This window comes from Cucurbita pepo, chromosome 8 (genome assembly GCF_057944985.1).
Source record: "Cucurbita pepo subsp. pepo isolate OVF chromosome 8, ASM5794498v1, whole genome shotgun sequence".
NCBI classification, from domain to species: Eukaryota; Viridiplantae; Streptophyta; class Magnoliopsida; order Cucurbitales; family Cucurbitaceae; genus Cucurbita; species Cucurbita pepo.
The window spans coordinates 252,731-273,146 of NC_141805.1; the positions used below are offsets into that span (position 1 = coordinate 252,731).

Below are 20,416 nucleotides of genomic sequence, written 5' to 3' on the forward strand. Positions count from 1 at the left end.
GGTGTCCCATGCATCTTTGAGAGAATATTGATATGGACTCTCCTTTTTTGCTCGAAATAATTTAGTAGAAAGGTGAGGTTTCTTGATGCAATAGAGCAACACAAGGGCCTTGGGTTTGATGGTTTTGCCATGACTTTTTTCAGCACAATTGGATAGTAACTTTAATGAATTATTTGTCTGTCTCCTCCCTACAAATGAAAATGGCAAACAATGTTCAGTCTCCATATATTCATTTGCTCAATCTATATAATTAGACCAACTCATGTTATGAAATAACAACAAATTAGTAGCCATGTAACATTACTTGGTTATATATATATATATATTTCTTTAGACTTTTTTTATAAGAAGAAAAGAAAGTATTAAAAAAAATTGAAAAGATAAAGAGTTTTGGTCATTACTATTATCTTGTCCTATATAGTATACTCATAAATGCTTGCCTCAACTAGCCTATCTTGGATACATATCTACATTCATGCATACTCAGAGTTGGTATTATCTATTTGTTAGAAGGAAATAAACTCAAAAGTTTGGAATCCAAAATGAATGTAGGTTGCATGCATGTAGCTATAAATTGTCTCGTTAAAATATTATAATCTCAACCAAATGATTAAAAACTTCATTTTCGACTTTGACATGGTTGAACTAAATTACCTGATGAAAGTTTGTACCCTATCTCTATAACTCATCTCGTTAAACTATTATAACCTCAACCAAATGATTAAGAATTCCATTCTTAACCTTAGCAGGTTTGAACTAAAAAACCTCATGAAAGTTTGTACCGAAGAACAAACGAAACTACCTTAAATGGATACAAAACTTGAAAAATAAGAGGTGCTCTTAGAATATATTATTACTTGTTTAGGGTTTGATTCTTTTCTTGAAATTCTATTTCCATTAAACTAAGGTTTGTTTGCAATTGAACACCCATTCACATGATTAGAGTTGAAAAAGAAGAACAAAAAATGAAGAAATTTATAAAACAAAAGCCAAAACTAAAACCAAAACCAAAACCCATTGGCCTCCTTTTCTGACAAATACAAATACACATGGAAACAATTTGAAAGGCAAAAATGAAAAGGGGTTTTCTCTCTCTTCTTCTTCCCCTCATTCCCCCATGAATCAAAGCCAAATAAAAAAAAAAAAAAAAAGAAAACCCAGAAAGAAAAGCAAGTGGAAAGTTGTGTCATTCATGGAATCTCATTTTCAGAGCGATCAAAATGAAGAAGCTGACCATTACTGCATTTTGGACAATCTTCAACAAGCTTTGGCACCATAAAATACATTAGGCAGCTCTTGCAACCTGCCACCACCAACACATCCTCCTCCTCCTCTTCTTCTTCCTGTTCTTCCATGGCTGCATAGTTCTTGTTGTTCTCGTTGTTGTTATTCGATGACTCTGTCGACGACTCGTCGCTATCATCATCGTCATCGTCATCCGAGTAATAGTAATCTTCACTATAATGATCTTCTGTGATAGACCTTGGATCTTCCTTCGCCTTCATTCCATTCCTCCAGTTTATGTAGTAAATCTCCCCCGTCTGCCAAAAAAACATACAAAAAACCTCACATTCTCCATATTCTCTTCAAATTATAAGCAACCCTTCACATTTAAACAAAACCCATTAAACAAAATTTCAAAAAAACCCCTTAAAGTTCCTTCCTTTCCATGAATTCTATACCCAAACACGAAACCCTAATAAGTTTTTGTAGGAATAACGCCTCATATCAATGAATATGTATTCCTTACTTATAAACTCATGATCATTCCCTAAATTAACTACTCCCTCTTAGAAGAGCTTTGGCTTTCCAAAAGGAGAAACTCATGATCATTCATAAATTAGCTCATCTGAGACTCCCTCCCAATAATAATCAACTGAACCCAAAAAAGATAACCTTTAAGTCGAGACACTGCTCCCAGTGGTAAGGGAGAGAGATATGGGAGTTGAGGTCCAAAGTGGTGGGAGGTTGAAGAAGATCAGAAGAAGAGGAATTTGGGGCTTGTTCTTGTTGGTGATGATGATCATGATGGCGGCGGCGGTGGCGGCTTAAGGAACAGTTTTGAAGAGAGCGTTCTAAGGCGGCTGTGATTGTTGCCATATTTGGAGGTGTACTCATTACTAACCCACCAAAGCTTAAGAACATGAACAACAAATGAAGGAACCAGAAGGAAAGAAAGAAAATGGGACATGGAAATTAACAACCTTTTTTTTTTCTTTTTAATAAATAATTAATTAATTAATGTGTGGGCGTGAAGAGGACGCTTACGCGCGTGGGAATCTTACCGGAACAACTCAGTTGGGGTCCAGGACGTCTTGTCGACCATCATCCGTGGACGCATTATGTGATCATGGGAATTGCACGTCCACGCGCGGACAGCCCGCGTGGATTTTGTTCTTTTTTTCGGGAAAGGTGATTCGAAAAAATTAACGCATTTACCAAAAAGAATGCCGCAGCTTTCTCCAACATTGTTCTCTCTTCTTTTCTTATCCTATTGAACATGATTTTCGATTAAATATTTTTAATTAAATTAATTAAAATATTTCAAAACTTTCTATTTTAAATAACGAGAAAAAATAATGAAATTACTCAATCATTCGAATGCAATAATGTTAATAAGTAGGGATGCAATGAGATGATCACTTGGGAGAGTTAGGGTCGAGTTGGAGATGACACGAATAAAATGTTCGTCCTACAACGAGAGCCTGTGATTTTCTAAACGATTTAGGAGAGTGAGATGATTGGATGAAGTTAAATTTTAATCTTGAATGAGCTATGAACATCTTAGAGAAGGTTAAGTGGGCATTCTCGAACAACTTACGAAGGAAAAGGAGATGTCTACATTTGTTGTTGATATGAGTACCCATTTGTAAGAGTGTGGAAACCTCTCCCTAGCATACGCGTTTAAAACTGTGAAGCTGATAGTGATATGTAATAGCTAAAGCGAATAATATATGTTAGCAGTGTGCTTGGGCTCTTACAAATGGTATTAGAGCCATACATCGAACGGTGTGTCAGCGAGGACATTAGACTCCCAAGTGGGGGGTGGATTGTGAGATCCCACATCGGTTGGAGAGTAGAAAGAAACATTCCTTACAAGGGTGTGGAAACCTGTCCCTAATAGACGTGTTTTAAAAACGTTAAGGGGAATCCCGAAAGGAAAAGCACAAAAAGGACAATATCTGCTAGTGTTGGGTTTGAGCTATAACAAATGGTATCAAACTTGGACTCCCAAGTGGGGTGGATTGTGAGATCCCACATCGGTCGGAGAGGAGAAAGAAACGTTCCTCATAAGGGTCCACCCCACATCGGTCGGAGAGGAGAAAGAAATGTTCGTCATAAGGGTGTGAAAACCTCTCTGTAGTAGACGGGTAAAAACATTTTACCCGAATTTTCTGGCATAGAACTCCTAGAATACTTTTGTAAACAAGTTACGTAACCAAAATAATAATTTTGAGGGGGAGAAATACTCATAAACAAGATGAAAATCACTCCAAAACATAATCTTTATTAGAAGTTTGATAATAAACTCTTTGATTCTTCCAATCACAATGACATTATTGAGTCAGAAACACTTTCAAACATCACTCTCAAACATAATCTTATAGAATAGGATCAATTTCCCCCACTTGAAGGAGAGAGACATGGAGTGTCTGAAGGGTAGAGAATGGTTTCAGAGAAAGATTCGAGAGCATAAAAAGTCAGATTCTTAGAGAAAGAGAGAGAGTGAGAGAGAGAATGAGTTTTGGGAGGATGTTGATGGCAGAAGGAATATTAGGGAGAGAGAGGGAGGGAGAGATAATGTCGGAGTCACAGAGAATAGTTTCAGAGAAAAGATTCCAAAAGCAGAAGAAAAAAGAAGAGAAAGACCCAACTCTGCCACTCATATTCATGTTCATGTTGCTTTCTCGTGATTACTACAATAAATTTACCATCGCTTTTCCCCTCTATTTCTTACCGTTTCTCTGTCCCAAACTTAAAACCTTCTTTATTCTTGCTTTCTTATCCCATTTCAATTTCACCTTTTTAACCCATCATCATTTCTCCCTTCCTGTTTTCTTCTTGTTCTTTTGTCTGTTTCTTCACTTCCTAACTGTTCTTTTCACTATTCTTCTGTTTAAAAAAACAACATATAGCAATGAGTGAAGAGGTAGCAGTGACAAATTTGGTCAAAGGAAAAGCTTCACTAACTGAAACAACCCATTCATCTCTTGGATATATCAGTTTCTTCTTATTTGTTTCTACATTGTGTGTTTGTGTTCGAGGTTGATAGAAGAATGTAACTACTCATCGGGGTGGATTGTGGTATCCCACATTGGCTGCAGAGGGAAACGAAGCATTCCTTATAAGGGTGTGGAAACCTCTCCCTTACATATGCGTTTTAAAACCATGAGGCTGACGGTCATACGTAACGGGCCAAAACAAACAATATTTGCTAGTAGTGGACTTGAGCTATTACAAATGGTATCAGAGCTAGGCAGCGAGCGGTGTGCCAGCGAGGACGCTGGACCCTCAACAGGGGTAGATTGTGAGATCCCACATCGGTTGGAGAGGGAAACGAAGCACTACTTATAAGGGTGTAAAAACCTCACATCGGTTGGAGAGGGAAACGAAGCACTACTTATAAGGGTGTAAAAACTTGTCAGATTCCACGACGGTTGGGCAGGAGAACGAAACATTATTTACAAGGGTGTGGAAACCTCCCTAGCAGACAAGTTTTAAAAACCTTGAGGCGAAGCCCGAGAGGGAAAGCCCAAAGAGGACAATATCTGTTAGCAGTGGATTTGGGCTGTTACAAATGGTTTTAGAGCTAGATATCGGGCGATGTGCCAGTGAGGAGGCTGAACCCCGAAGGGGGGTGGACATAAGGCAGTGTGCCAGGAAGGATGCTGAGCCCCCAAGGGGAGTGGATTGGGGGGTCCCACATCGATTGGAGAAGGGAACGAGTGCCAGCGAGGACGCTGGGCCCTAAAGGGGGTGGATTGGGAGATCCCACGTCGGTTGGGGAGAAGAATGAAACATTCTTTATAAGGGTGTGGACACCTCCCCCTAGCAGACGAGTTTTAAAAACCTTGAGGGGAAGCCCGAAAGGGAAAATCCAAAGAGGACAATATCTGCTAATGGTAGACTTGAGTTGTTACAAATGGTATTAGAGTCAGACACCGGGTGATGTGCCAGTGAGGAAGTTGAGCCCCGAAGGGGGGTGGACACAAGGCGGTGTGCCAGCAAGGACTCTAAGCCCCGAAGGGGAGTGGATTGGGGGTGTCCCACATCCATTGGAGAAGGGAACAAGTGCTATCGAGGACGCTGGACCCTAAAAGGGGTGGATTGTGAGATCCCACGTCAGTTGGGGAGAAGAACGAAGCATTCTTTATAAGGGTGTAGAAACTTCTCTCTAGTAGACGCATTTTAAAATCATTGAGGGGAAACCCGAAAGGAAAAGCCCAAAGAGGACAATATCTGCTAGCGGTGGGCTTGAGCTATTACAAAATCTCTCCGTAATAGACGTGTTTTAAAACCATGAGGTTGAGGTTATACATAACGAGCCAAAGCAGACAATAACGGCAAGCAATGGGCTTGGATTGTTACAAAGAATCATGCCCCTAATCAGGACGGATCATATTAGTTTATATAAACTTAATATGAACATCAATGACTGCGTCTCAATTTTGGTTATAACTTAACAAGTTTCAAATCATAGACAAAACTGAAATGATTTATATACATAAGCAATATTTTGTATAATTTAGCCTACGTGTAAAGAAAAATACGTGTCGGGTCTAACCTAGACATACCGAGAACTCGCTTACGCGAGATTCTTCGGATCACCGATTGATTCTATCCTAATTTAGAACACGAGCTAAGATCTCAAAGGGTAGACATCTCCATCATCTTTGGAGTAGTTGAAGAATTGGGCAGCACTGAGGCATCTGCTGAAGGGTGAAGTTTATGCTCAACATTTGCTGAAATTGTCCAAATCAAAACCAAACACAGCATAACAACTGAGACAAACACAAGGCCTGCCCAAACCATGTTGGCATAGCTCTCCAAAGGCCTGCAATGGTGTTCTAAGATCTTTGAAAACGCATCCTTCACTGTTTGGCAGTTCACAAGGCTTTCCATGCCTGGATACACATTGAAGAAATCTTGTACTGAGTTTGTGTAAGCCTCCACCGTTTTGTACTCTGAGTTCGACATGAACTGCCTATTCTCACACCCTCCATTGCTTTCATCAGAACATGTGAGTAGCTTTAGCACCTGAAAGAATAACAATGTCCATAGAGATCGGTACTGGTATCGGTATCGATGGAAATGTCAACAAATATCGCTTTGTTCGACGCTTTTTTAGGTAGAAACTTAAAGTGAAACCATATAGATTTTGTGAGATCCCACATTGGTTGGAGAGGAGAACGAAGCATTCCTTATAAGGGTATGAAAACCTCTCCCTATTAGACGCGTTTTAAAAACCTTGAGGGGAAGCCTGAAAGGGAAAGCCCAAAGAGAACAATTTCTGCTCGCGGTGGGACTGGACTATTACAAATAGTATCAGAACCAGACACCGGGAGATGTACCAGCGAGGACACTGGGCTCCCAAAGGGGGTGGATTGTGAGATCCCACATCAGTTGAAAAGGAGAACAAAACACTCCTTATAAGGGTGTGGAAACTTTTCCCTAGCAGACACGTTTTTAAAACCTTGAGAGGAAGCCCGTAAGGGAAATTCCAAAGAGGACAATATCTGCTAGTAGTGGGTTTGGACTGTTACAATGGTGTATCAAAACTAGACACCAAGCGGTGTGCCAGCGAGGACGCTAGGCCCCCAAGGGGATAGATTGTGAGATCCCACACCGGTGTGAGAGGCCTCCAAGGAGATGGATTGTGAGATCCCACACCGGTTGGAGAGGAGAACTAAGCATTCCTTATAAGGGTGTAGAAACCTCTCCCTAACATACGTATTTTAAAAACCTAGAGGGGAAGCCTGAAAGGGAAAGCCAAAGAAGATAATTTTTTCTCACGGTGGGCTCGGGCTATTACAAATGGTATAAGAGCTAGACACCGGGAGATGTACCGGCGAGAATGCTGGCCCCTAGAGGGGGTGGATTGTGAGATCTCACATCGGTTGGAAAGGAGAACAAAACACTCCTTATAAGGGTGTGAAAACCTCTCCCTAGCAGACGCGCTTTTAAAACCTTGAGGAGAAGCCTAGAAGGGAAAGGCCAAAGAGGACAATATCTACTAGCAGTGGGTTTTGGCTGTTACAAATGGTATCAAAGCCAGACACCACACAATGTGCTAGTGAGGACACTGGCCCCTAAGGGGGTGGATTGTGAGATCCCACGTTAGTTGGAGAGGAGAACGAAGCATTCGTGTAGAAACCTCTCTCTAACAAACGCGTTTTGGAAAGCCCAAAAGGGAAAACTCAAGTGGGCTTGAGCTGTTACAGATTGAAACCTAAAGTTAACAATAACATAGTACGTACATCCAAACATATTGAAACCTAAAGTTAACAATAACATAGTACGTACATCCAAACATATTTACCTTGGGGATATCTCGGATACGAATGGTGTTCGCTGCACAGTTTTTGGGTTGATATTCATAATATGGAGGTTCTGAGAAAGGATTGCAGACCAAACCAATGTCTGGATATGATACTAAAATATGTGTGTTGACCTGCAAAAACAAAAGAAATTCAAAGGTTCAAAGGGTAATTTGAGCTGCCAATAGAAAAATAACATAAAAAGAAAACAAAAAAAACATTACCTGATTAACAAGATCATAAATCTCTGAGCTAACATCAGTTAGAGCTGATTTGGCTGTCAGCAGCTGCTCACATGGGAGAATAGAACTGAGGCTATTGTTGTTGGGATTTTCTTGAAACATTTCAAGAGCTCTGCAACTGTCTATTGAGAAACTGAAACCAAACAACCAAAAACAATATAACTTCTTTGTTTTTATGAACAAACTAAATCTTGTTCTTTAAAACATAGCAGAGAGATAGAGTTACTTGTTCAAGAAAAGATACAAGCCAAAGAACATCCAACACACGACTGTTAGAAACCAGCACAGTAGAATGAAGCTGCAAGAAAAATGTTTAAGGATGTCGTGTTATATGTTGTGTTTGGTTGGATTTTGTTAGAAGTCGATGCACGAATGCACCCGGAATCCCGGGACAGAAACATGGATAGCATAGATGCCTCTTAGTACTATCAAACGTGGATTTGAAATGTGCATAGCTTCTTTTAATCATGGAGTACAAATTTGAAATACTTTTACAGTTTCTTTCTCATTCTCGAGAAATTTCTCGTGACGGAGTGGATATCGATGCTTACCTGTGAAATAGTCTATGTAATCTGAGGATCCCAAATACTGCAAATATCAGAAAAGTGAGGTTTTGATCAACACTTATTGAACAGATTTAGTTGTCTTTTTGATGTTTTTAAGAAGCCACACAAACTCACCAGACAGACCAATTACAGCTCCCAGGTTCAAGGAAATTGTAACCATAGTCACTATGTACCTGCACCCATACACACATCCATTCAATATATTTATCAAATTATGAGATAGTGGTAAAAGCTCAAATGTTTCGTCTGATGTAAAGGAAGAACTTTCAAAAACCAAATGTTTATCAAACGGGATTTTAGAAAGTCAAGTTTAGGGATCTAAGAGGCGAGGCCCAGATTGGAGATGATCTTGACAACATCCACCTGAAGAAGTTTGTAACAATCCAAGCCTACCGTTAGTAGATATTGTCCACTTTGGCCCGTTACGTATCGTCGTCAGCCTCACGATTTTAAAACGCGTCTACTATGGAGAGGGTCTAGCCCTACTCCGACCAGAGCCAGTCACCGGCTCTTACAAATGGTATTAGAGCTAGTCACCGGACGGTGTGAGGCACGATCGGAGTCGGGCTAGACCTTCTCCACAGTAGACGCATTTTAAGATTGTGAGGTTGACGGTGATACGTAACGGACCAAAGCGAACAATATCTACTAGCGGTGGGTTTTGATTGTTACAAATGGTATCAGAGTCAGACACCAGACAGTGTGCTAGTGAGAACGTTAGGCCAATAAGGAAAGTGGATTGCGAGGTCCTACATCAATTGGAAAGGGGAACGAAACATTCCTACTTAGGGTGTGGAAACCTCTCCCTAGTAGACTCATTTTAAAACCGTGAGGCTGAAGTCGATACATAACGGGCCAAAGCAGACAATATCTACTAGTCTTAGGCTGTTACACAGTTTTCAGTAGCTACATCGCGAGTCTCTTCCCTTCAGAGGCACAACATAGCTACACCCATTCTAAAAGAACGTCGAGGAAGAGATGACTATGCATGACAGGATCGTAAAGGACTCTCTTGAAACAACTTTCGAGAGACCGGTTGAGGCTTTCTTAAACCAAAAATGTATTAGATATGAAACGAAAAGTCAAAAGACGAGGTCGGAGAAGAGAGTTACATTATGTTGAGGCCCTTGTGGATCAAGCGCCTGTTCTTGTTGGCTTGGCACTGAATATTTGCAGCTTGAGCATCAAGTTTGTGAGAGGTAGAAGTCAAAGTTGTAGCAGCTGCCTCCTCATGAGTTCCAATTCCTTTAGAAGCTTCTAAGTTATGAATCATGTCTTTCATAGCTGAAGTTGTGTTTTGTATAGTGTTTGATGCCCCATTGGCTGTCTCTATTATGATCTTCACCACATCCTTTGCCTCTCTATCAAATCTACTGCTGCCTACAATCACCAATCCACATCCCACCCTGCCCACACACATCATACACTCAATACACTTTTTAGATCGTTCGTTTATGATTCCGTATACTTCTAACTAACTCTTGATATCGATAAGCGAATGAGTCATGTCGTATGTCGGGATTAAACAGTGTTCTGTCTATTTCATTCGACCAGTTATCTATCATATCGTGTCAAATCAACTAATGTTTGTCTAGTAAAACTAGCACATGATTCTAACGATCAACCTACTCGAGTGCTCGAAACACTTACAGAGCCAAAATTGTGAAGAAAGTAGCCAAAAGAATGGTCCATAGGTAAAATTTGTCCCCACAATGTGACATTTTCTTCAACTTTCCCTTGCTCCTTCTCTTGCCACAACACAAAGTTGCTGCAAAAAATCCTCCATATGCTATTCCACACACAAGCCAGGCCACTCCAATCCCATACCCTGCAGCTCCTGTGAATATTGTTGACTGAAAAGTACAAAGAACACGAAAACGTCAACACCGTAAAAACATTATAGCGTAGTTTGATTGAACCAAACCAACTTGAACTTATTAAGAATGAAAAGTCGTCTCTTTTCATAAGTATCTATACTAGAGATCTTTACGATTGATTTAAGTTGTTTGAATTGAGCTATCGCGATAAAGTTCTTCGATTTTGATAAGTTTACGACTCAAACGAGTAAGTTAGTCGAAAAAGTTTCATAATTTAATCAAACCCAACTCGAGAAAGAGAACTTACACTCCAATAGTGTTTGTTGGTGATGTTATATCCACCTCTATACATCTTGAAATGGTTCAAAGGATCAACTCTAACAGTATTATCTTCTTCCTCAAGTGCTTCCAACCCATCATTTCTCTGCACAGAATCTCTCCCTGCAAGAAACCCCCACCAAAATGATACTCAAAATCGTTTCAAACCCAACATGTTCTTCCTTTGATGATCATTTGTTTTTGAAAAAGACTCCATTTTTACCATATTGTATTAGAGAGCTGGAGGATGAAATTTTCTGTCCCACAGTTTCCGGGAAAATCCAGGATGAACTGATGAACATCCAAATCAGAGGAATTATGAACCCTTTAACTCCATTTCTTGATCCCATCATCTGGAGAGGGAAAAAAAACATTTTAATCATAAAAATTGTATGTTTTTTTAATAAAAAAAAACAGCCTACCTGTTAAAGGAATTAGTAGTTTAGTTTGGAAGCAGAGAAAATGGGGAAGAAAGTGAAAAAAGATTTGCTTGGTGAAGTTGGTTTTAAGAAGCAGAATGACCAAATTTACAAGAAAGGAACAAAAAATAATTTAAAATCCAAAACCCAATACATTAGAAATTGAATTTTTTCAAAAAATTCTTCACGGAAATCTTAGAGAATTCAATAATAATCTCAACATCTCCCACTTTTTAGGAGGAAAAAAGACCAAACCACATGGAAAGTTGCAGGTTGGTCTGAGAAAGACAAGAGGATGAATACGTTATTACATTAATAGAGACACTTATGGAGAAATAAAAAACAAAATAAAATGAAAAATATCATTTCATTGTGAAGGTACGTGGTTCCTGGCAATCCCGCAGCGTTTTTCAAATGCGATTAGAATTTGTGACCAAAATGAAGCATCTCTTTAGGAATTTTTTTTGGGTTCATTACGAATTTTGAAGGGTTGGGTTGAATTTTCAAGGTGAGGAAGTTAAAGCGAGAAACGTGGAGAAAAAGGCAACCTTGTTAGTTGAATTTCGATATAGTTTTGAACAGTTTAGCTCAAGTTTGTAGTTTAATGTTTATTCGAACATTTTCGTGGGTTAAAAAAAATCGATGGTTTAAGTAAAAACAAATCAATGAGTAAAACGATGCTTAATCTGAACACATATCAATTATCATTCTAAAAGTTGATGAATCGATTTTTTACTCTGTAATTGTTGAGCTAAGAAGAAGAAGGATCTAAACTAAATACCGTTTTTACTTCCGTAATTATGAGTATGAAGATGGTTAGAACCTAGTCGATCTCAAGGCATGGAGTGGGAATATGGTTTCCTTGAAGATTCTTCATGTGTGTGAAAAGCTTGAAATATTTTAGGTCAGAGGTTGCTTAATAATGTTATAAAGAGAGTGGAGAAGAAACAACAAAAGAAATTTGTAGCCATTATCAAAATTACAAAAATGACCCCTAGTACCCATTAGAAATTAGTTTTTTTCATCATTTTTAAAGGGTACCCTTGGCCATTTTAAAACGTGAGAAAAAAAGATGGAAGTCTTCTTTCAGTTCTCGTCTTGTTTTAGTTCTCGACGTGAAGACTAAGCTCATGAGCTTATTATCCTAGGTCAGAACAAGTTGATAGGATCCCTTTTTTACGTCCCCATGTCCCTCTCATGTGGCAACATGGAGGCAAAAAAAGAAAAAGGGGATAGAGTTTCTCTCGCTCTTGGCATAGCGGGCTCCAACAGGAGGCCTGCACGACGGGCTACTTCTTTTCATAATTTTTTATAAGAGTATCATTGGTCATTATTCCTCATCATTTTTAAAAGGTTTCATCGACTATTTCTAAAAGGTTTCTTTCTAAAATCTAGTTACGATAAATATTTTTGAAAAAAGTTTATCGATTTTTTCAAGCGAAGAAATATTGTTTATTATGACTTTTCATTTTTGGGAGAGCATTAGAAAGAAAAGCATTCCTAATTATTACACAGCATCTAAGTTACAATCTACCTCTTCAAACTAATGTATGAATCCATATATGCTAAACCAACAAAAAAGAAGAAATAAATTAAAACAACTTTGTGGACTCAAATTATAGCAACTAAACAATTTGATCATTCATATGCAGAAAATGCTTTCCTTTCCTTCCCTTTCCTTGCTTGAGGAAGTAATTTGAAAGGGAGATTTGTGTTGTTGATGACTTTTCATGATTGCATAGAGTGAGCGGTCGGTGGCAGGATTGTGTTCGCTAACTCATCGTTCACCTTCACCGGAAGAGGCGGCATCTGCTTCATTACTTCGGGCATTTCGTTCAAGCTACAACCATCAAGATTCAAGACAAGTTTCAGAACTTTTCTCTACAAAATTTTGAATTTCGACTTTTAAAGTAGACAGCTACAAGAATTCCTGTAACTTACTATACGGTTCATAAAAAGGTCGAACTGAGGAGTTGATTTTACCAAGAGCTAGAGGAATTAGTAACTTTTCGATTCAACCAACCTACACCTCGAAATTAATTTACGCAACCAAACTAGTTGGTCTTAGTCACCAAAACCGAGCTTCCTAAGCTACGAGTAAACATTGACCAGTTGGAACATATCATCTTATAATAATGTGCTAGCTGGTTATTGAAGAAATTAGAAGTCAACTCATCTAACCCATGAGACTTGGAGTTTCCCAAGTCAAGCATAGCAGTGATTATCCAAGAAAAAAAGTCTATCCATCTGCAAGCAAACCTCAAAATGAGATATCTATCTAGGAAAAACTCACCAAAACCAAACTTTGAAAAGTACCCAAAGAAAGGAATACCTTGATATGAGTACTGTAAAGAGGCTAGGCAAAACGAAGGCACATGTAGGGATATAGATCCATGGAAAGCAACCAAACTGGAAAAGTTCTCGATCTCGGAGGGAACAAAGGGAAAGGTATGCCACGTGTCACAATTGGCGATGTGATTGTGCCCCTAAGAAAGTCATTGAGGACGATGACTAGCTTATGTGGGGGAGAGTGCCACAACCTCACTGAGAGAAAGTAGGTTGTGACCCCACACGCAAGACAAACAAGGGACGACCCTCAAGTGGCGTTCCTCCGACCATGTGAGAGCCAAGATAAACAAGTGTCATGATGCAACTGAGGAGGACGGTGCATCATCTAACACACCAAGAGTTTACATTCAAGCCAAGCTAAGGCATACACAAGGTTGAAGAGAACGAGGTAACATGAGTTTTGAGGTTTTGATATGAATGGTGAGCTTTGTTATAGATAGACTTCAGAAGTCGGGGTATCGATATGAGTTCCAGCATGCAACTCTGGAGTTAAGTCCACCTGTATGAAAGATGAAAGCTCACCAAATTTGGTGTCAATTGCATACTCGACGGATGCTCCACAGAGTCATGACAGCTTGCCAAAATGATGTATACTCCAAAAAGATTGGAAATGTCTCAAAATGTATTATAGGAGTAAGTATGGCATCAACTCTCTACCACCCTTAGGCCTTGTGGCCTAAGCAAGATACTTCGTAGCACATACGTGTGCCACAACGTGGACAAGCTTTGCGAGACGAGCATCTCATGTGTCTTTCGTTGAAATGGGTCTTCCAAGAATAGTGTCACGGCACGGGTGTGCCGACTTTGCACCCCAGCCCATGTGTTGGAGATTGGATTATGCACCCGCTATCCATAACGGATTCCATAAATGATTTAGCATGGACACACAGGAGGGTCTAACACCTAGTTCTATCTGTCAATTTTGTTTGTTATCTTCTGTGAGATCGGTTCCCATATATTGTGTAGACCTCCTACTTGGAGATGATCCAAAATTTGGTACTTATGGGAACCTATCTCGCAGAAGATAACAAACAAAATAGACAAATGGAGGAGTTGTTATTCCAAGGTAGTAGACAAACATAATTTGCATGCTAAAAATGGACTTTCTGCTAAATGTACGTTAAGAGGGTATGAATATTCGATAAAACTAAGGAAAGCATGCTGGTACAAATGGGGGGAGTGAGGAGAAAAGCAGTGAAGGTAATGTTACTTACTCGCTCATTATTTTGAGGATGTTATCTCGCGTTTGGCAGAATAGACTGATATTATCTTGTATCTGCATAAAACAAAAAGTTATTACTTACTCCTTCATAGATTCTTGGTTAAACTTAAAAAATGGTGATACAAGATCCGGACAGCCAAGTTCTTCACCTGAAAAGAAGCAAGATTAGAGGATATTTGATTCATGGCATGTGCATTCTGTTCAAGAAGCTCTCCAGTTGTACCACCAATAGCTGAAAGCATCACAATGAACAAATGAAAATGTTATGCCCTTTTTCTAATCCAATATGTATAACCTAAAGGAGAACTCACAAGCAACTTTCATTGCTTGTGACCTGTATATATAAAACCGAAAGGAAAACTCACAACCAACCTAATTGTAAATTTCATTGCAATTTTTCATTTCATCAATGAATTATTTTGTCTCCTGTATATTGCAGAAAAAAACAATTGCAAACCTGAACATAATATGCATCAAGACCTTGAAACGAATCTGTTTCTCACATTCTAAAACAAGCACAACAGACTTTCTCTCAAGGTTTGGGAAAGGGGATGTGAGATCCCACATCGGTTGGGGAGGAGAACAAAGCATTCTTTATAAGGGTGTAGAAACCTCACCCTAGCATACGCATTTTAAAAACCTTGAGGGGAAAGCCCGAAGAAAAAACCCAAAGAGGACAATATTTGCTAGCCGAGGGTTTGGGCAATGGACACGAGGCGGTGTGTCAGCAAGGATGCTAGTCCCTAAAGGAGGTGGATTGGGAGATCCCACCTCGGTTGGGGAGTAGAACGAAACATTTTTTATAAGGGTGTGGAAACCTCTCCCTAGCAGACGCATTTTAAAAAGCTTGAAGGGAAGCCCGAAAGGGAAAGCCCAAAGAAGATAATATCTACTAGCGGTGGGTTTGGGCCGTTACAGGGGAAGTGGAATCACCTTGGGGGAAGTGGAATCACCTTGGGGGACAATGTAGCTCTTTTTCCTTCTTGAAACAAAAAGAACATTCTTTGATAGAAACACTCCCAATTGAAAATTCTTTGATTTCTCTCTGACCACCATCAAAAGTCTTGACTTTAACCATAATGAGATTGATAATTTTGAACTTTCTAAGCGCAGAGAAGCTGTTCCAAGTTCATCCTCTTGAACCAAACACCTGAATCAAATATTCTTTGATTCCTGTGAAACCAAATTTCCGGAATTATGAAATATGACAGCTTGCACCTTTGTTATGGACCCATTAAACTTTGAAAATCTTGAATAAAGAAAACTAGCATTTAGCCACAATGAACATGAGAAAAATATGTGATCTTGACCATTCACCATCCCCAACACACAATGAGCAAACTAGAGGGTAGCAAACTGAGGAAGAAAGTTCCCTTTGGAGATTTCAGCACTATTAAACCTGAGTGGAGTATTTCTCCAATTAGAACATCGACTTTATAAAGGCTTTTTGGTTTCCAAATGGACGACAATGCCTTGTTGGGGAAGGAAAAGATATATTTTTTCAATGAACAAACATAGAATTCCTCTGAAGGAACAACTTTCCAACTTTTAGCATCATCCATTTTATACACAAAAAAAAAAAAAAAAAAAAAAAAAGTATTCCAAATTTTCCAAGGGTTTCTTAACATATACTAATGATGATACAACGCCTATCAAAAGACAATCACGCTTCACGATACCATTTATATCTTCAAATAACCAAAAGACATAGGTAAAACTTTCAGAGAAGGGGAAAAAATGGGTATCAAATGGTTTGGGTATACAGAAAAACAAGCATGGCAGTTGAATAATTACTCTACGATTTATTACCTACATGTCTATATTTTTCTTTTAAGAACAGCACCTACAAGTCTATTAATAACAGATATGAAATTTACTCCCTCATCCATCATGTTGAGAATGAAGAGTGGGAGCTGCAACAGCCCAAAACACAGTGGTGTGAAGGAAGACATGTGTAGAAACAAAACCTTTATATGAGACGCCGTCATCATTGTCCATGGGAATCATAGGCATTCCATAAGGAGACACATTAGGCCTAGCTGCAACCTGTGCTGACTTCATTGAAGGGTCAGATACTCTTTCCTGGAAAAAAGAAAAATATCATTCCTCAGCTCTATGAGCATGCCAAAATTATGATGAGACTTTCCATCGAAAAATGGCCAACTTGTATATTCATTTGAATTTAACAATAAAATTTACTGGTTCTGGTTGGCAGTCATTGGATAATATCACGTTAAAAGTAAAGAGTCTTGGCCCTCGAAGGCACAGATATAACGGAGTATCTTTCCCTAAAAACCCAGTACTGAAATACAAACACAACATGGTGGATGCTTTAAATGAAATATACACTCTAACGTGTTAATGCGTGTTTTTTTTTTAACAAGAAACAATTTTTCATTGATATAAAAGGAAAAAGAAAATAGAGCTCGAGACCCCATAGGTAGTCAAGAACAAGAAGCCGAACCAAAAAGAAAGGAATTCCCAAAAATACAAGAAATGAAATAAAACAATGGAGAACAAAGCACCCCAAGGAGAAACAGACTCAAAACCCCAGAGTACATAAAGCACTTACAGTTTGAACTTAAAGAAGACATACTGCACTTACAAGACATCAAATATAATGAGTTTTGCAACAATCTAATGAGTTTTATCCTTGACATCAGCATTCAAAATACAATTACATCTTTCTTATGGTACAACGTTTTAAAACAAGGTTCTTAAAAAGATAGAAAATAAAGGGGGAAAAAAATAGTGCAAGCACGTAAAGAACACCAAATATAATGTTATCTGCAATGACAGAAATGAATATGTTGGTTGGAGCTATTTCTAATTGGTCAGTGAAAAGTTGTTATTCTGCTCAAGGAGGTTATTTCCTTGTTCAGTTTAGTTTCTTAAGCTATTAGGATTTTAGCTACCAGTTAGCAGCCTACTTAATATACTGCTAGCCCAAATTGGCAGCAGATTTAATCGCTGAATAAAATTGAGAGAAATAACCATTTATCAGGCACTTAATAGAGGTTTAACTAATGCATACGCTGCAAGTAACAAATGTACAATAAATCAAGGAAAAAAAAACAAGACAACACAAAGAAAAAACACCAATGATTTACATGATACCTTCTTATCTTTATTCTTTCTTGTTAAATTGTGTTCTTCCTTCCTTCTCTTGCTATTTTCCTTTTTCTGACAAAAATAAAAAGTGAAACAAAGAGAAATTGAGAGGGCATAAATAAAATTGAAACCTGCAATAATGATATGAAAGTATATAGATCTCCATAGGTGATGATAGAGTGCCTTTCATTGCTATAGTTAAATACACAGACCAAAAAGAACCACATACAAAATTAAATAAAGAAATCTAGTTTTTAAAGGGAAAACACTTGCCTGAACAGGAAGAAAATTTATCTATTTCTTGAGTTTAAAAAACAAGAGAAACGTGGATATAAAAGTGTTCGCATCTTTTGTCCATAATTGTCAGAAGGGGCATAATTGTGTGGATGCATTGACTTCCAGACCATTGAAGTATATACAGTTTAGAATATGCATGTATTTTAACCTACTTTGTTTAATTGTGAGATCCCACCTCGGTTGGGGAGGAGAACAAAACACCTTTTATAAGAGTGTGGAAACCTCTTTCTAGTAAACGCGTTTAAAAACGTTGAGAGGAAGCCTGGTGAGCTTGGGTTGTTACAAATGTTATCAGAGCCAGACACTGGACGATGTGCCAGCGAGGAGGCTGAGCCCCAAAGGGGGTGAACATGAAGTGATGTGCTAGCAAAGACGCTGGGCCCCGAAGGGGGGTGGATTTGATGGGGTCCCACATCGATTGGAGAAAGAAACGAGTGTCAGCAAGGACGCTGGACCCCAAAGAGGGGTGGATTGTGAGATCCTACATCGGTTGGAGAGGAGAACGAAACACCTTTTATAAGGGTGTGGAAACTTCTCCCTAGGAGGCACGTTTTAAAAACCTTGAGGAGAAGCCCGAAAGGAAAAGCCTAAAGAGGACAATATCTGCTAGCGGTGGGTTTGGGCTGTTACAGAACCACTCTCTAAAGGCAAGAACTTCATGAAGCTTCAAGCAAAGGTGAGACCGAGCACAAAATAGTGCCACTCTAATTTGGATATTTCTTTGCTGATAGTAAATTCTAACCAGTTACTAGGCTAGGGTACCCATGATTACTCACGAAACAGAAATTTTATTTGTTTACAAAAGCGAGAACTGAGAAAAGGAACTCACATTCATCCATCTGCAACGCAAGGCAACATCTCGTACAGTCTTATTTGGTAGCTGCATAGCAATCTTTGCATAACGAATAACACTAGACTCTCCGGCATATCTGTGTCATATAAACCAAATCAAGATCATTTACTACAAAGACCAGGCCACCTAAAATGCAATATTTAGAAGAATGGGGTATAGGTAAAACAATAATAAGACTACACACAGAGATCAGCTCAATTATGACCTTATTTCCGCTTACAGAGACATTAGAAAATGAAGAAGAAAGAAAGATGAAAAAGTAAAAGAAAAGAAGCCTCTAAGAACAAATAAGAGACCCCTCATATTCACACAAGAATTCATTCAAAAGCATGGCCTCATAATACCAAGAGCCATGAAAACAAAAGAAACTCAGGCGGAAGCTTAGAAGTAAGAATTCAGTGTTAGAACTCATTCTAGCAGTCATATGGCAGGCTGTTAGAGTTAAAATCTTCTTAGTGTTAGTACTCTACTGGCCAAGAATAAGTGCAAGAACTATTATCAGATGCTATGTGGTGAGGTTCAGATTATCGAAGGGGCATATTCCACATAAACGCATAAATGGTAAACTACCAAGAATCTCATTCGAAGCAAACTGTGTTAACATATATATTTCCACTACTCCATAAGAATTAGTTCAGTCCATAGACGTCGCTGGTATACTAAGAGGAATTTTAAGATACTAAAAAAAAAGTGTACAAATTGTTCCTCTCGTCCAATCCCCAAATGAATTAGGGACCAAACTCCTAATTTAACCATTTGAAATGATAAAGCATGACCCAACCCACGAAAAAAGCTGCAAAAATAAGGTGAAATAGCTCGAACTTAAAAGGCAAAAATGAATTCCCATTGGGAAACAAGAGAAAATTAATCAAATCCCCCCTTAATTTAAGCAACTTCCGGATAAACTCAAAAGCAAGAAGCTCAAAAGCAACGATTGAAAACAGGAAAAACTCACTTCTTAAGGCCTTCTTCCAGTGTGAGCTGCTCATCAGATGTCCAATCCGTGGAGATACCAGGATTGTGCTTCATCGCAAGAGCGGAGCTGGAACTATCCGCTGCAGGCACTGGGGTGGAATTACCATTGCTGGGGTTCCCTCCATCGAAGGAAGACGAGGGTTGGCCAGCTTCTTGATGGTTCCCAGATGGGTTAGCCATCAAAACTCCCAACAATTCAACCGTTTCCCAATCCCAAATCGAAATCCAAATCCAAAATCAAAATTGAAACAAACCCACCTCCTAAAACCACATAATTGACCGTTGGCTCCCGCCAATTCAGAATCCTGGAACCAAAATCAAGGAACCCAGAAGAAAGAAGGCAGAGAAGAAACAGAAAGCAACGTCCTCAAAAGAAAAATTGAAGATAGAAGAGTCAACCAATGAAGAAACTGAAAAAAGAAGGGGTGGGGAAAAAGAGGAGGGAAGCAGATAGAGGTCAAAGATTTGTACGGAATAAGACTGAAGGGAGCTCTGCAAAACAAAATAAATTAAAAGGAAGTTGCAGAAAAGAATGAGATGAGAGCGGTGGCTGAGTATTCGGCAATCGGAGGGGGAGAGAGAGAGAGAGAGAGAGAGAGAGAGAGAGAGAGAGAGAGAGAGAGAGGGTTTGTTGTTTTGACGTCAGAAGGTGTCAACATATTCCTCTAACCAACATAACATTTTTACCTTTCTTTTTCTTTTTCCTTTC

At 39.0% G+C, this 20,416-nt stretch overlaps 3 protein-coding genes across 4 annotated transcripts; all 3 read right to left on the reverse strand.

The window, feature by feature from the left end:
- Positions 1-953: 953 nt before the first annotated feature.
- LOC111800911 (protein CURLY FLAG LEAF 1) lies at positions 954-2,138 on the reverse strand. Its single transcript, XM_023684828.2, has 2 exons — positions 1,897-2,138; positions 954-1,541 (listed from the first exon to the last, which is right to left on the reverse strand). The coding sequence occupies exons 1-2, from the start codon at positions 2,116-2,118 to the stop codon at positions 1,191-1,193; spliced, it is 573 nt and encodes a 190-aa protein (XP_023540596.2). The 5' UTR covers positions 2,119-2,138; the 3' UTR covers positions 954-1,190.
- A 3,474-nt stretch (positions 2,139-5,612) lies between these two features.
- Positions 5,613-11,356, reverse strand: LOC111800908 (uncharacterized). Of its 2 annotated transcripts, none has more exons than XM_023684823.2 (11): positions 10,904-11,348; positions 10,705-10,834; positions 10,471-10,604; positions 9,997-10,199; positions 9,459-9,752; positions 8,461-8,519; positions 8,332-8,368; positions 8,007-8,078; positions 7,763-7,913; positions 7,541-7,672; positions 5,613-6,258 (listed from the first exon to the last, which is right to left on the reverse strand). In XM_023684823.2, the coding sequence occupies exons 2-11, from the start codon at positions 10,832-10,834 to the stop codon at positions 5,869-5,871; spliced, it is 1,602 nt and encodes a 533-aa protein (XP_023540591.2). In that variant the 5' UTR covers positions 10,904-11,348; the 3' UTR covers positions 5,613-5,868. The 2 variants fall into 2 exon arrangements, with proteins under 2 accessions (XP_023540591.2, XP_086982143.1); XM_087126017.1 differs by lacking the exon at positions 5,613-6,258 and adding an exon at positions 6,266-7,450 and having other exon boundaries at positions 7,497-7,672; positions 10,904-11,356.
- Positions 11,357-12,328: 972 nt separating this feature from the next.
- On the reverse strand, positions 12,329-20,325 carry LOC111800910 (uncharacterized). Its single transcript, XM_023684826.2, has 7 exons — positions 19,688-20,325; positions 18,709-18,808; positions 17,589-17,654; positions 16,439-16,553; positions 14,621-14,703; positions 14,464-14,525; positions 12,329-12,740 (listed from the first exon to the last, which is right to left on the reverse strand). Exons 1-7 carry the CDS (start codon positions 19,885-19,887, stop codon positions 12,629-12,631), a joined length of 738 nt encoding a protein of 245 aa, XP_023540594.1. The 5' UTR covers positions 19,888-20,325; the 3' UTR covers positions 12,329-12,628.
- Positions 20,326-20,416: the final 91 nt, after the last annotated feature.

Bases quoted from the DNA above. Each gene is read 5' to 3' on its own strand.
- LOC111800908 (XM_023684823.2), bottom strand. From the start codon at position 10,834: ATGATGGGATCAAGAAATGGAGTTAAAGGGTTCATAATTCCTCTGATT. The intron at 8,079-8,331 runs GTAAGCATCGAT...TTTTTCTTGCAG, and splicing joins TTACATAGACTATTTCACAG to CTTCATTCTACTGTGCTGGT. The intron at 7,673-7,762 runs GTAATGTTTTTT...TTGTTTTTGCAG, and splicing joins TTTATGATCTTGTTAATCAG to GTCAACACACATATTTTAGT.
- LOC111800911 (XM_023684828.2), bottom strand. From the start codon at position 2,118: ATGAGTACACCTCCAAATATGGCAACAATCACAGCCGCCTTAGAACGC. The intron at 1,542-1,896 runs GTTATCTTTTTT...TTTTTTTGGCAG, and splicing joins AGCAGTGTCTCGACTTAAAG to ACGGGGGAGATTTACTACAT.
- LOC111800910 (XM_023684826.2), bottom strand. From the start codon at position 19,887: ATGGCTAACCCATCTGGGAACCATCAAGAAGCTGGCCAACCCTCGTCT. The intron at 17,655-18,708 runs GTGAGTTCCTTT...TATTTTTGTCAG, and splicing joins TGCGTTGCAGATGGATGAAT to AAAAAGGAAAATAGCAAGAG. The intron at 16,554-17,588 runs GTATCATGTAAA...TCTTTTTTCCAG, and splicing joins GAAAGAATAAAGATAAGAAG to GAAAGAGTATCTGACCCTTC.